At 39.1% G+C, this 15,239-nt stretch overlaps 1 protein-coding gene across 1 annotated transcript; it reads right to left on the bottom strand.

Annotated features, from left to right (window-relative positions):
• Positions 1 to 12,311: 12,311 nt before the first annotated feature.
• LOC119188585 (bystin-like) lies at positions 12,312 to 14,865 on the bottom strand. The gene is given in 6 exon segments (XM_037436305.1): positions 12,312 to 12,427; positions 12,845 to 12,985; positions 12,988 to 12,997; positions 13,541 to 13,749; positions 13,945 to 14,136; positions 14,698 to 14,865. Coding segments are annotated over 6 exon segments (801 nt in total). The 3' UTR covers positions 12,312 to 12,346.
• Between the last annotated feature and the right edge of the window lie 374 nt (positions 14,866 to 15,239).

The raw sequence follows: 15,239 nt of genomic DNA, 5'->3' as shown, positions 1-15,239 counted from the left end.
GGTACAAACGTAACATTTTCAGGGCTGTAGCTAGGGGGGGGGGGGGCATTGTGGGGCAATGCCCTACCTTAAAATACTAATGCCCTACAGTGGCGAAGCGTCCATACAAGCCAATTCCCACCGGCTTCCCTTTTAGGTTTTCGGTGATACTAAACAATATATTTAATAGGTAAATTTAAATTACAACATATCAGACAATGGACAATAATTATAATAGCTTAAATTATTAATTAATGATAACTTAATAATGACATCTATCGGCCATTAGCCCGTTGTTTATTAAATTTAACCGATATCGATTACTTATTTAAAATAACATTAGATGGCGCACCTTGTATTTAGTTCCCCAGAAATTCCGTTACCAAAGTGAAATTGTGACGCTACAGGCGCAAGGTAACCCGCTGTCAAGCGGCTTAATGTCGTAGTATGTTTTTAATATAGATGGCAGCACTTTCTATGACTTTCTATGCCAGTGTTTGTCGAAATCGCGCGGAAGATATGGGCAAAGGTAACCCGAGCTAGTTCGGCTTCACGTTAACCGACTTTGTATAGTTGTCGCTTTTACGTCCTTCAAACGTCATAATTTATTATGCTACCAAGTTGCGGTGTTTGTAAATTGTCATATTCATTTTATTTTTTGATAGTTCTGTGTTATTTAGTTACCAGCGCTTTGTTTATTTAGAAACTACAAATAAAAGTGTATTATAATGGAAATAACTAACTACTTTGTGATCAGTTAATGTCTACCTTTACGTAAGTATATTATTAGTATGTGATTTCACATATTAGTATTTAGATGGTTAAATATTTGAAGTAGATCTGAAAGTTGTTGATTTCAGACACAAAATGTTTGTTAGAAGAAAATAAATATTATATTTTACTGAATTTAAAATATCACCACGCTACAATCAAAAATTAACGAATAACCTTTCTTGATTATTTAAATTGATAATTATATAAGTTTATCATGTAGGTGCATTTAAACTGTTGGTCTGTTTGGCGATCGTGATAGCTATTTCTATAAGGACAAATTACATTTACTTACAGTTTATTTTGAAAATAAACAGATAATCATAGGTACTACGTAGTATGGTTATAATTTGAATACTTACTTTTGTTTGCTGTTATAACAAATTAATACGTAGGTACTTATATTTGTGATGACTGGAAGGGAATTATCTACGTTTATTGTTCGATTTTATGGATGTTTCAATTATTTACGCATAATAGGTAATTTAGTAGGCATGTCAATGTTTGTCGATTTCGATTCAAGACTAATTCGTTGTCTTCGTTTTTGTTTTCCAATAAATTGCCCCGATATCTTAACTGACGCTAATTTTTTTACACCGGGTTACCTTTGAAAAATTTCACCCTTCGCCACTGATGCCCTACCTTAATAGTCATGTAAATTGTACATTACTACTCAATGAAAATATATGGAGCAGCGGCTTTTTTATTTTACGATTTGTAAGTTGGTCCCTTAGTAAGAGTTATTCGTATTGATGGGTGAAATAAACCTCTTTCGAGATTTAAGGTATAATTTTGTTACAACCTGTATATTACCGTAACAATTACGTAAGTATTAAGTAACCTTTTTTTTTACTCACGTTCACAATTCTAGAAAACTAAAAATTGATTGAGCAGATCAGATGTAGTAACATTTTTATTTCCGCCCTGCTTGTAATAACAGCTGCCCTACCTTAAATTCTAGTCTAGCTACGGCCCTGAACATTTTGTACTTTTACCTTGGTTTCTGGTTAGATGTAATCATTTTAATGAAATGAATATAGCTATATATACCTACATTTCGTTTATATTCTTAACATTAGTATCTTAATTTACCTTATTACTGTGTATTTAATATGAATTACAGAGACTTCAAAAAAATTCGTCTCTTGTTACTTTCGACCACGTAGGCAGGCCGAAAGTAACACGTTGTGAGTCGAAAGTAACAGGACAAAGGGGTTGTAATGAATATAATGTGACATATTTAATTAGTAAATGATGTATTAGAAGACTTTGTATTAATAACACAGATAAACATTTGCCTTATCAATGCTCAAAAATTGTATATTTTAAATACAAAACAAATTATTCTTCCTTTAAGTAATGAGATCAATTATTATCTATACTATTATATAAAGCTGAAGAGTTTGTTTGTTTGTTTGTTTGAACGCGCTAATCTCAGGAACTACCGGTCCAAACCGAAAAAATCTTTTTACGTTGGATAGCCCTTTGTTCGTGGAGTGCTATAGGCTATATATCATCACGCTATACCCAATAAGAGCGGGGCAGTAATGGCTAATCTCAGGAACTACCGGTCCAAACTGAAAAATTATTTTTGCGTTGGATAGCCCTTTGTTCGTGGAGTGCTATAGGCTATATATCATCACGCTATACCCAATAGGAGCGGAGCAGTAATGGCTAATCTCAGGAACTACCGGTCCAAATTGAAAAAATCTTTTTGCGTTGGGTAGCTCTTTGTTCGTGAAATGCTATAGAGTATATATCATCACGCTATACCTAATAGGAGCGGAGCAGTAATGGCTAATCTCAGGAACTACCGGTCCAAACTGAAAAAATCTTTTTGCGTTGGATAGCCCTTTGTTCGTGGAGTGCTATAGGCTATATATCATCACGCTATGACCAATAGGAGCGGAGCAGTAAAGAAACATGTTGCAAATACGGGGAAAATTATTAGTTTTGAGAGCTTGCGTTGCCTGCGCTGCGTAAACGGTTAAAGTTATGCAACAATGATGTATGACGGGATCGTTCCTCTTAAAAAGTTCTAAAAAATATATTATAAAACAAAGTCCCCCGCTGCATCTGTCTGCCTGAACGTGTTAAACTCAAAAACTACCCAACATATTAAGATGAAATTTGGTATGGAGACAGTTTGAGACCCTGGGAAGAACTTAGGCTCCCGGGAAACTATTACTTTTATAACGGAAAACTTTAGCCTGAAAACCTTTATAACGCGGGCGGAGCCGCGGGCAAAAGCTAGTATGAAAATATTTTTTTACAATCAGACTATTCAGTATTAGCCTTTTACTCAGACACACAATTATGGCACACATAATTTGGATCATCGTTAACAAATTCAGCGGGTGATCACATTTTACATTAGGTACATTGTACACATTCCTCATTTGGTCGACTGTTGCTAAAACATTCTAAACAAATGAGACATAAGCAATCTTCTTCGTCAGATTTATTTTCCTTGCCTTAACTGCCTTCTTTGTCTTTTTTCTATTTCCCTTCCCTTTTCTAGATATCAACTTTCTCTTACTATTCCCTGTATCAGGTTAAAAAAAACCGTTTTGTTGGCTTTATTTCTTTGTTGGTATTCTTCTTCAATTGCGTTTTTTTTCGTGCGCGTCTATCAATATTGTTGTCTTACGTTTCTCACACCCTTTATTTGCTATAGTCCTCGGACTCACTTGTGGTCTAAAATTTTTAGGGGTAAAATCCAACGGCTGAGAAGAATTTGCTTGCATGTATCCCGCTTGGTCCAGGCACTGGCGAGTTGAATCTTTGATGGTATGATTTCTTCGACAAATCCTCGCTAACTGTATGCTGGACAGTCTGCCTACAACTGAGCTTGTATTTCCTGCTTTAATTTTTTTGATGTATGTATTATATAATGTTACATAACAAACATTATATCTTTTTGCCAGAAATCAAATTTTTGTGCCATCTTTAGAATGCTCTTCAGTCGCTTTTCGGTATACTTCCGTGTCAGTAGTTCCTCGTGTGGTAGTTCTAATGCATTCTTGCGGCATTATGTTCAAATAAATCAATACACACATAAAAATATAAAGTAAATAAATCAATACCGGGACAAAAGTAACATGTTACTTGTGTACCCATAGGACTATGTTACATTTATACCCGACCTCATTTTTGTTAAAATATGAAAGATAGCCTTAAAACGGAACGTGCTGGACAAAAACGAATAAAAACGAGGTGTCATCCATTCATTTAAGAATTGATATGCAAATATTCAAATTGGTATCATCCTTTTAAGACTACGAAAACATTAAATAAGAAAACTTACTTTAGATTTGTAAAATCGTATGACGTCCTCTCATACAACCTAACAGCGTGGCACGTGCAGCAACTGAATGCAAGTGAGGGGGGCGCCACCGGCTATCTTCTTATGGCAACGAAGCGATGTTTGGATACCTAACCTAAAGAGCATTGTTACTTTCGATCAGCCGTTACTTTTGTACCCGGTCACCCCTACGCCATTTGTGGACCGATTTTCAAAATTCTTTTGTTGTTCAAAAGCAGATGCTTTTGAACAAAAAAATAATTTTGAAAATCGAAAACCACTTCAGAAGTATCTACTTCTGAAGTGGTCGAGTCCCATAGTCCCCAAGTTAGAATCGGATGATTGAATCCTGGAGAAATCGAGGGCAACCCTCAAATTTTATAGGCCCATACATCGTTTTTCGCAAATTTTATGAAGTAACTTAAGTACTTGCGTATGGTAATCATCATCTTATGTAGCTGAGCTGATGATGGAAGGTACAACTCCTTAATAGTGAGGAGTTTCTCGAAGAATCATCGACTGATTTAGTAAATTCTTTTTATGTTTGAAAGGGCGTTTGCCATATTTTGGTCTCATAATTATTATTAACACAAAAACCGTTGAAGTAAAAGGATGACCTACTTAATAGATCAAAACTGGTCGGCGATTCCGACTACTTTATAACATAAGTAAAACCGTGTTGTTTTCGACTAATTTAATATGTCTCGCGTAAGTTTTAATAATATTAACACAAAAAAGCAAAAAATAAAAACTTTTTAACAAAAACTAAAACCGCCTTCAAAAACAACTAAAAACCAAAAAATAATTTAACATTACCTAAGTATATACTGCTCACCAAATTTGGAGTCGGTGCCTAAGAAAAATTTAATATTTGTCATTAAAATTTCTAGTTAAGCTAGATAAATACATTAAAAAATGTATGAAAATATTGTTTGATTGTTATTCAGTACCGACTCCAAAATAGGTGACCAGTATACATATAGGTAATGTTAAATTATTTTTTGGTTTTTAATTGTTTGAAAGCGGTTTTATTTTTAAGATGAACAATTACGTCATAATTAAGTTACTTAACTTAATTACGTGGTTGTTGCATAACTTTAACCGTTTACGCAACGCACGCAAACGAAAGTTCTGAAAAGGAATACATTTTTCCCGTTCTTGCAACATTTATATTACTGCTCCGCTCCTATTGGTCCTAGCTTGATGATATATAGCCTATAGACTATAACCTTCCTCAATAAATGGGCTATCCTACACCAAAATAGTTTTTGAACTCTAACCAGTAGTACCTCAGATAACGGCGTTCAAACCAAGGATCTTATACCCAAAATGGATTGATCACGAATGATTCTTAAACAAAATTAAGTCAACCTTATTTTTTTAGATTTAGGGTTTATATTTGCGTACATTATATGTAGTTAAAGTTCCGTTCCAAGCGAGAGGGCTTTTAATGGGAGCTCTGTCCCTTTCTTGTGAATACCATACCAAAAATATACAATACGATAGTACTTATTTTATCTTGTTTTTGCCGCGGTTATCTTGGATATTTTCAAGTATTTCATACGTTATAGGTAATTAATAATCAAAAATAAGACGAGGTCTTTATAAATGACAAATAATTAATTTACATTAAGGCGATACCTCAAGGTCCATTTTCATACATTTTGTTTCACCTTTAATCTGGGTAACTAAACAAGTATTGGCAAGTAAAGAATTTAAATTCACGTCTAGTTAGTGATTAGTTCTCGCAGTTTAAAATTTCGTCATATTAAATTTTAAAGGCCGAAATATGCATGATTATTAATTATTTTTACGTTTTTCTTTCAACTGCGAGAACTAATCACTAACTAGACGTGAATTTAAATTCTTTACTTGCCAATACTTGTTTAGTTACCCAGATTAAAGGTGAAACAAAATGTATGAAAATGGACCTTGAGGTATCGCCTTAATTTATATTTTCTTTATGGTACGAATTAGTAGAGGTTTACTAATTGTACATGGTAATTGACGTTTCTTGTAACAATATGGCCGAAGCTGTATTGCATATGTTTGTTGTCAATTGGTATTTTCGTTTGTTCTCCTTTTAGTACAAGATAAAACTTCCTTCTAAAGTGATAAGGACGTGCCTTGTAGCAGATTGTTCCAGTGATGGATACCCTGGTTGTGGAATTTCCTTTTTAGGCGAATTCATCAATTTGTTTACAATTTGTTGTGTACGATAACCATGTTTTCTTTGTAGAACTGGATGGTCCCGATTACCGATCCCATAATAATTATTTTGTGTTGTTTATTGCCGATTTCCTAAAAATTACGTCCTTCGGCAAAAAATGGTAATCCCTGCGCAGAAGAATTTTACAACTGATTCTACAGTATTCTGGGGTCTCTGGTTCGAATCCAATCGGGCAGTGATATTAGGGCTTTCTCTCTTAATTTTTGGTAATGATTTCTTATGTTTACGCGAATGTTACAGATGTGGTTCTTCACTCCCCTCCGTGGCCACGAAGGCTGCAGTCTTCGAAACGTTGGGACAAAACTAAAATATTAAAACCGCGATAAAATCCGAAAAATAGTTTCAATTTTATTTTTTAGTTCCAACTCAGAATCTTGTACTTGATATAGGAGGTGGGCACATCACAAGATGGGATGGATTGAATGATCTATTTCGACCAAGAATCACCGATGTGCAAGCACTGTTCTTATTTAAAAGATATTGTAGCCAGTGTAATTGTTAGGAGTTATGAAGCTCATCATTTAACACCTTGGGATGAAAAACTCAGTTCAGTACCATGCACGTCTTAGAAGTTGTGAGTGATAGTGTGCTATTGTTTAGCGTCACGCTTACCATCCAGCGACTAACTTGCTCATCGTGTCAAAAATTTAAGAACACACACATTTAGACTGTTTATGCCCGAATTGGTAACAGAAGCGCAACTATACTCCGGTTTTCACCAAGTTTATTTTATGTCCTATGATATGAGATGATAAGCCTATTACTGTATTCCACCTGCCCTTAATTTTAAAGGATTTAGTTACGTTTTAACGCCCGGCCGTCTACTTACGTCAGCCTCTGGGACATCCTCTCCCGACTAATAATATTAGAAAAATCCATATCGGTCGCAAAATGATGACTCTTAGCTAATAGTTGAGTAGATATTCCGTAGCAGAAAAATCCAATACACACCGAACCAAATTATTAATGTTACTACCCATATTACTTTTTTTTTTAGAACTTTTTAAGAGGAATAATCCCGACATACATCATTGTTGCATAACTTTAACCGTTTACGCAGCGCACGCAACGGAAGCTCTCAAAACTAAAAATTGTCCCCGTATTTGTAACATGTTTCATTACTGCTCCACTCCTATTTGTCATAGCGTGATGATATATAGCCTATAGCACCCCACAAATAAAGGGCTATCCAACACAAAAAGAATTTTTCAGTTTGGACCGGTAGTTCCAGAGATTAGCCATTGTTGCTCCGCTCTTATTGTGTATAGCGTGATGATATATAGCCTATAGCAATCCACAAATAAAGGGCTATCCAACGCAAAAAGAATTTTTCAGTTTGGACCGATAGTTCCTAAGATTAGTAAACAAAAATAATGAGAAAGATTCGAACTGCTAAGCTATCGGGAGTTACACGTGTCATTGTGAGTCAACCATAAAAGATAGACATATGCTGTCGTGGGATATTTTTTACATAATTTTAAGGAGAACATTTCCGTCATACATGATTTCTATGTAGCTTTAACCATTAAGGTTGCACACGCGACGGAAGCTTAAAAATGGAGTAACTTCTCCCGTTTTCCCAACATTTCCCTTCACTGCTCTGCTCCTATTAATTGTAGCGTGATGAAAAGTATACTATAACCAGCACAGAAGTATGAAAAATAATTGTACCAAGTTTCGTTAAAATCCGTCGAGTAGTTTTTGTTTCTATAACGGTTACACAGACATACAGACAGACAGACAGACAAAAATTTTACTAATTGCATTTTTGGCATCAGTATCGATCCCTAATCACCCCCTGATAGTTATTTTTGAAATATATTTCATGTACAGAATTGACCTCTCTACAGATTTATTATAAATATAGATAGATATAGATAGATAAGTACAGATAAAATTTTTACACAAACAAAGTATTTACACATTATTAATCATAAATATTAATATGCCATATTTTGTAACAAAAATGTCCTAACAATATAATGTACACCCTTTTTTTTTTTTGTTTTCGCGGAGAAAATCCCTTATTACTACCGTCCAGTCTTCCCTGGGGGCGACTGAGCGGTTATGTTGGGGTAACCGTTGCCTTACGACCCGACAATTGAAGCAGCCCGGGACCCTCGGGCGGCGGTCGGGCCGAGTCCCTAACCAATGAACCTAACCTAAGTCCCTACGCAACGGCCTACCAACTAAAACTCCGCGTTGACCCTCTTTGGCGCATAAGGGACGACTGCGGGCTTCCCCGAGACAGCAGGTCCGAGTCTTCGTCCGCGGCCGCCCCTGCGCGATGCCGCCTTGCGGCCCGTCTCCTAAATGTGGGGGGGCTCCTAAGCCCCTCGCACCGAAGGACGCTCTCAGCGTCAACAGCAGCATGAGGTCAACGCCACACTGCCGTCCATCCCGGGGTCAACCGAAAATGTGCAAGAAATGCACAAAATGCACTAGTGCGGACAGCCCCCTGCTGCCCGCCGACGACCCCCTTCGTGGCCCCTATAAGTCGCCTCTTACGACAGGCAGGGGTTTACCGTGGTGGTATTCTCCAAACGCCCCCATTCCACAGGGCGGGAGACGCCGGTCAGTCGTCCACCCGGCGCCTCCTACGTCTCCTCTGACGGCGGGAGGGATCGGCCCTCTCCCGATCCCTCTCGGCGCTCTCCTTCTGCGAGATGACCGCCTCGCAGAAGTGGGCCACCGCACGCCAGGCCTCCTGGCTGCCGACCATGGAAGCGACCACAGCCGGCAGCGAGAGATCTTCTCCGACGACTGACACGAGAGCGCTGCGCTCATCGTCCCAGGCTGGGCAAGACTCCAACGTATGTTGGGCCGTATCCCGCAGACAGTTGTCACAATGGTGACACACGGCGCTAACCTCCGTCCCTGTTATCTGACACAGGTACTCACCGAAGCACCCATGCCCGGTGAGCACCTGTGTCAATCTAAATGTTGCCGCGCCGTGGCGCCTGTCCAGCCACTGTGCAAAGACAGGACGCACTGCCGCGATGGCCCGAAGCCCCGCTGACGGGGCCTCCAGCCTGAGACGCCACTCCTCTACGGCGGCTCGCCGTAAGGAGGCCCTCTTGGCCTCCACCTCCTTCAGGGCCGGACGTTGCCCGCTCCTGGACGCCTCCTCCCTCCAATGAAATGCATTGGAGAGCTTTGGCGTCCAGATCCCAGGCAGGAATCCGGCCAAAGACAAGCCGCCTCGTACGAGACCGTGCGGTACGCCCGTATGGCCCGCTGCGCTACGACCCGCTGCGGGCCCCGCAGGAGAGCGGCAGAACGCTTTCCTAGGGCGTCAGCCCAGACCGGGCTGCCGTACAATGCCATGGACCGCACGACCCCGTGGTACAATCTTCGACAGGGGATACCAGGACCTTCCAGGTTGGGCAGCAGGCTAGAAAGAGCGCCCGCCGCCCTGGACAACTTCGTCCTCAACTTTTCGAAATGGGTGTGGAAGTCCCATCGGCTATCCAAAATTAAACCTAAATACTTCATCGTTTTGCCGATGGGAATCCGCACCCCCTCAACCACGATGTGGGCACCGGCCGGTGGCCCCGCCGAGGCCCGTGGAAACAAATGGCCTCGGTCTTCTCGAGGGCCACCTTCAAACCTAAACGCCTGATTCGGCTCACTACGTGACCGGTGCCCACCTACCGCCAAGAGTCGCGGCGTCCTGGAATGTCTTGGACGTGGCCGTGACCAGCGTGTCATCCGCATAGCACGTCACGCCGACGCCCCAGAGATTGGCACCACGGAGCACCCACTCATACCCCATGTTCCACAAGACAGGGCCTAGAACCGACCCCTGTGGGACACCGCACGACATAGCTCTTCGGTGCCACCCGACGGCGCCCGGGTACATCACGAACCTGACAGAAAGGTACGCGTGCACCAAACGCCTGAGATAGGGCGGCACCACGTGGTACCGCAGTGCCTCGTTAATGCATGGCCAGGGGAGCGAATTGAACGCATTGGAGATGTCAAGGGAAACTGCAATAACTATTTTACCCCTGGCCACTGCTTCCTCCGCCTGCGACTTGACCCGCAGAATCGCATGGACGGTAGAGCGTCCACCCTGAAAACCAAACTGATTGTCGGCCAAGTTGGGACCGACCCTCTCGAGGTGCTCGACGAGGCGCGCGTGTAAAATGCGCTCAAAAAGTTTGGCGACCTCATCGAGCAACACGATGGGCCGGTAGGCCGACGGCGACTCTGCGGGTCTCCCCTCCTTCTTCAGCAGGACGAGCTTCCCGGTTTTCCAACGCGCCGGGAAGACGCCCTGCACCATACAGGCGGAGAATAGGCGGCGGAGCCACCTATGACCCCCAAGTGCTCGAGGGCTAGCACCCAGGCTTTCCCGGGGATACCGTCGAGACCCGGGGCGGTGTTTTTGCCCCGTAGCCGAAACACTGCCGCCCGCATTTCCGCGGGCGAAACCTCTGGAATATCCCCTGCCGATAACGACGATGACGCCACTCCCGTTGGCCCCATCGGTGGAGGAGTGGTATACTCGGTGGCCGGGAACAAGGCCGCGACTACATTGGCCAGAAGATGAGGCCTGAGACTCTGCGTGGGGGCGGCCACTAGTCTGTATGGCCGCCCCCACGGGTCCGCGTCGAGAGTCTCTAAGAACTCCCTACGTGCCGTGACCTTGGCCCTATGAATGGCCACCTGCAGCGCTCTCTTCACCTCCTTGTAGAGGCCGTAGAGCTGCCGCTCCTGGTCCTCGTGATTCTGACTGCGAATACGGCGGCGGCGATGCCTGGCGTATCGGCGGCGCGAAGCCACGCATGACGCGCGCAACTGCGCTAATTCCGCCGACCACCAGTACACCTCCCGCCGCTGAGGACGTCGGAGCGCCCGGGGCATGGCGGCGTCGCAAACATCCGACATTGCCACCCCGAAATATAATGTACACCCTACTAGAAAGAGATGGCCAGGTCCGTCAAGGCTACACTCTTTGGAACGGAATAGTGATTGTCGTAAGCATTCCATTTGAATATAACTTCCTTGGTTCAAACAAACAAATTCTTCAGCTTTATATAATTATAATAGTAGGCAGAGATTATACACTTTGTGTAGATTAGGTAGCTATGTGGTAATGTTTCATCGATATATTATATGCATTTTCTATACATACTTAAAAGTATAATATGTAAAACTGATTTTTCATACCCAATTAAACATCTAAGTCAGGGCCCTTATTCTGTATGATAGTGTAAACGCGTAACGCGGCCGTGTCATGTTATCTTCGAAAAATGTGCGTGGAATGATATTCTGTAAGCCTAATTTCTATAGTCCTAAACATGATGCGTTGAGAATAAGGCCCCTGAACAAGAAAACTATTTTCTGGGTTTTTGACAGCGTTATCGGTATATAATTATAGGAGTTGGTAACCCTGATCAGATGTTTCCATGTCAATTGTCAAGTAAATAAAACCAAAAAAAAAATGTCAATTGTCAAATTTGTAAATATAACTCAGAACAATGATAAATACAATCAACAAATTGGAATTGGAATTGGAAAATTTGCTGGAAGACGGAAAAAAACTTTTTCTATAAACAATAAATTTAAACTCATTATATAGTTCAAAGACAATGGAGTCTACTCAAAGTGGGTTTATAAAATGTCACAAGTGTAGACACGTGTTACTTAATGATACATCTTCAGTTATAAACTATAAACAGCTATGTGACAGCAGAAAATGCAGCAGTTACGATATTAAATTATTTATTTACTTACAAGAGGACATGCTTCCATCGTGGATAAAAAAGAAAGTTGAAGAAGAACAATGGACAAAAGGGCGATTTCATTGCGAAAAGTGTGGTTGCAGAGTGGGATGCTTTGATTATATTTCAGGAAGAAAATGTGAATGTGGCAAAACAATATTACCCCCCGTACACTTAATTGGCAGCCAAGTGGACAGACCTTTGACATTACCAATTTAAGATAATAAATCAATAAGCATTAAATTATATTATAAGAATTCATTGTTTATTAAATTTGTAGATTAAATAATTTATCAAATTTCTTATTTTATAAGCATTTATTTCCATGTGTATTTATTCCACTACCATGTGGTTTGATGTTAGTTCATTTGCTTCAATGTCTCTGCATTGTGCTGCATGTAATTCTCTTCGTATCTGGTAAAAACAAATCATAAATTAAAATATTTTTCTAAAGTAGCTAACATGAAGCTAAATGATAAATAAAATTGTCTATTTATTTATCATTTAGCATTTTTTCTTAAACAAATAAAAATTATTAATATAAAATTTATCTCTTATAACCTCTAATTTCGACCTTGTGTAAAAATGAATCAACATACAACTGATTGAAATTATTGAAATGTTGGTTCTATACTATTAGAATGACATTGAAGTATTGTTATTAATTTAAGATACATTTACAAAAAACTGCACTACAACGTGGATCTACACTACCTTCTTAATTTATATATTTCTACATCTATTTGGCTAAGCTTAAAATGCTTTGACCCCACTGGACCTGTGCTTAATTTTTTGTAATCAGTAAATCAAAATAAAATACTGTTTATTTACCTCAGCAGTTATAGTGGGATGATATTGTTTTTTCAACAATTCTAGAATAGCATCTCTCTGTTCTGTAGAAATATCAGCCTTATAACGTTGCACAAAGGTCAATAATGCTTGATGCCACAACACTGGCAACACCACGGGAGTCAGGATTGAAATCTGTAACATATTTTAATAAATTTGGAGTATGGTAAGGTGCAGAATAGCAATACTTAAACCAACTAAAGAGAAAAAACAAAATTCCTTAAATGTTCTCTTGCTTGCCCCATTAATTGTAACCCTAGTAACTCACCTTACATTCAATTACATCCCTTACCTGATCTTTCATGATATTTTGAACAATCTATGGTAAGGATGTGAGCAACTAGCATAATTCAATCAAAATAAGCAAATTAAAATAGAACAGGATAACAATTATCATGACATTATTATAATAGGTTACGTTAGGGCAATAAAAAAAAGTGTATTAATTTTCTGGCCATCAAACCCTTGTTCCTTAGTATAATAGTATACAAAGTAAAGAATTTATTGTTTTGTAAAATTTTAAATGGATAAGTTATCTCAAAAAAAAAACTATTTAAAAATACTTTCACTAATAGGAAGCTACATCACTCCTATGTGATATAGCCTACTTTTATTTTGGGAATAGTTGTTAACGTGAACATAGCTGCGAGCAAAGCTACATTTTTAAATAAAAATTACCTTAGAAAATGGAAAACAACGGCATCAACAACTCTGTATGGTAAGGCATATTTCTTGTCGAATAAAATCCTGAGGAATATTGAATTTGCACCAGTGTAGTCCATCTCAGCTATTTTCAACATTGCTGCACTAGAATGTAACACCGGCACTGAATTACGAGCCAATACCGATCCTATAATTATGGCCTCTCTAAGTGTACAATCACCAGCCTATAAAGAAATTCATAGAGTGAATCATGAAAAAATACAATTTCGTAAATGTTAGGATTATGCGATAGAATTTAATGAGCCAGAACTTAAGAAATATATTGTATGTAATACATTGCCTGTGAAGATAATAAAAATATAATTGAATAGCTTTTAAAGCAAGATGAGAAACAAATTTGAATTATAAATAATACATACCTCTAATAACGGAAGTAAAATTCCCTTCATGAAAGCTCCAGGCTTAAAAAGTGCTTTCCTCAGAGCTTGGTAGAGATGGAAGTTCAACCTCTTATATTCAGCCAGATCATCCCTAACACGGGGTAACAGGACCAAATTGTAAAATCTTTGTGCCATTTTTTCTTTTAAATTAGATGCAAAAATTCTGGTTGCCTAAAAACAATATATTATATATAATAAACATTTAAAACAAATTAGTTATATACCAAAATGGCACTGATTAATAAAATCTATAAAGGACGAACAGCTCGTAGTTTCGTCCGCGTGAAACGCCTTTCCCGCTACAAAGTCGCTAAAACACTACAATTCCAGCTATATTTATTTAAAAAAACATCCTTGGGACCAAATTACGAAGAAAAAAGAAGTTTAGATATGTGTTAATCCAGGGCTGCATCTTCCTATGTGCCCGAAAATCATCAAAATCCTTTCAGTTGTTACAGCTTTTACTTGTAACAAATATCCAACTTTCGCTGTTATAATATTAGTAAGATAAGAAGTAAGAATAGGTTATGTTAAAACGTCAAACTACAACGCCAAAACAATAAACTATTCATTAGTAAGGCGCAACATGCACAAAATGGTTTACTACACTGACATTAGGCCGTGCGATCCGGGTGAGTGTCTTGTTTTTTTCTACACTCCAGTTGTGTGTGTGGACCATACTGGCAGTCCACATGTTAAAGAACATTTTGTGTTATTAATACGAAGCTATACCTGATACATTGCTGCTGCTGACCATGTAGCTGGTTCTGTTATATACAAGATCTGCTCCCAATTTTGTAAATGAGGTATCATTTTAAAAGCCTTGGGCAATTTTCCTGATCGATATTTTTGAAGAACATTTCTGACACCCTCACACATGGTTTTAATTCTAAAAATCATAGAGTTTTAAACAATGGTAGGAAGAGATTACAAAATTCAATAAATTGCAGTTACTATACAGTATTTAAAAGCTATCTTCCCCTGGATTTCTTAAATTCAATTTAAGTAAAGTTTATCAATTTACAAGTGGTATAATGATATGTACAACAGGTCAATTCTTTGACTTGGTTGTACATATCATGTACAACAAGTCAAAGTCAAAAAATATCATACATGATATGTACATATCATACATTGTACATATTATGTATGATATTCTCCTAATTGGGCTAAAATTTATATCATGTAACAACAAAGTGCTGTCCCTAAATTACGTCATACTAATTTCACGAGTTTTGACCCTACCCATAGGAGGCGTCGACATGATTGTCAAA

The sequence above is a fragment of the Manduca sexta genome, chromosome 7, assembly GCF_014839805.1.
Source record: "Manduca sexta isolate Smith_Timp_Sample1 chromosome 7, JHU_Msex_v1.0, whole genome shotgun sequence".
Taxonomy (NCBI): Eukaryota; Metazoa; Arthropoda; class Insecta; order Lepidoptera; family Sphingidae; genus Manduca; species Manduca sexta.
This window is presented reverse-complemented; position numbering and strand designations above follow the sequence as displayed.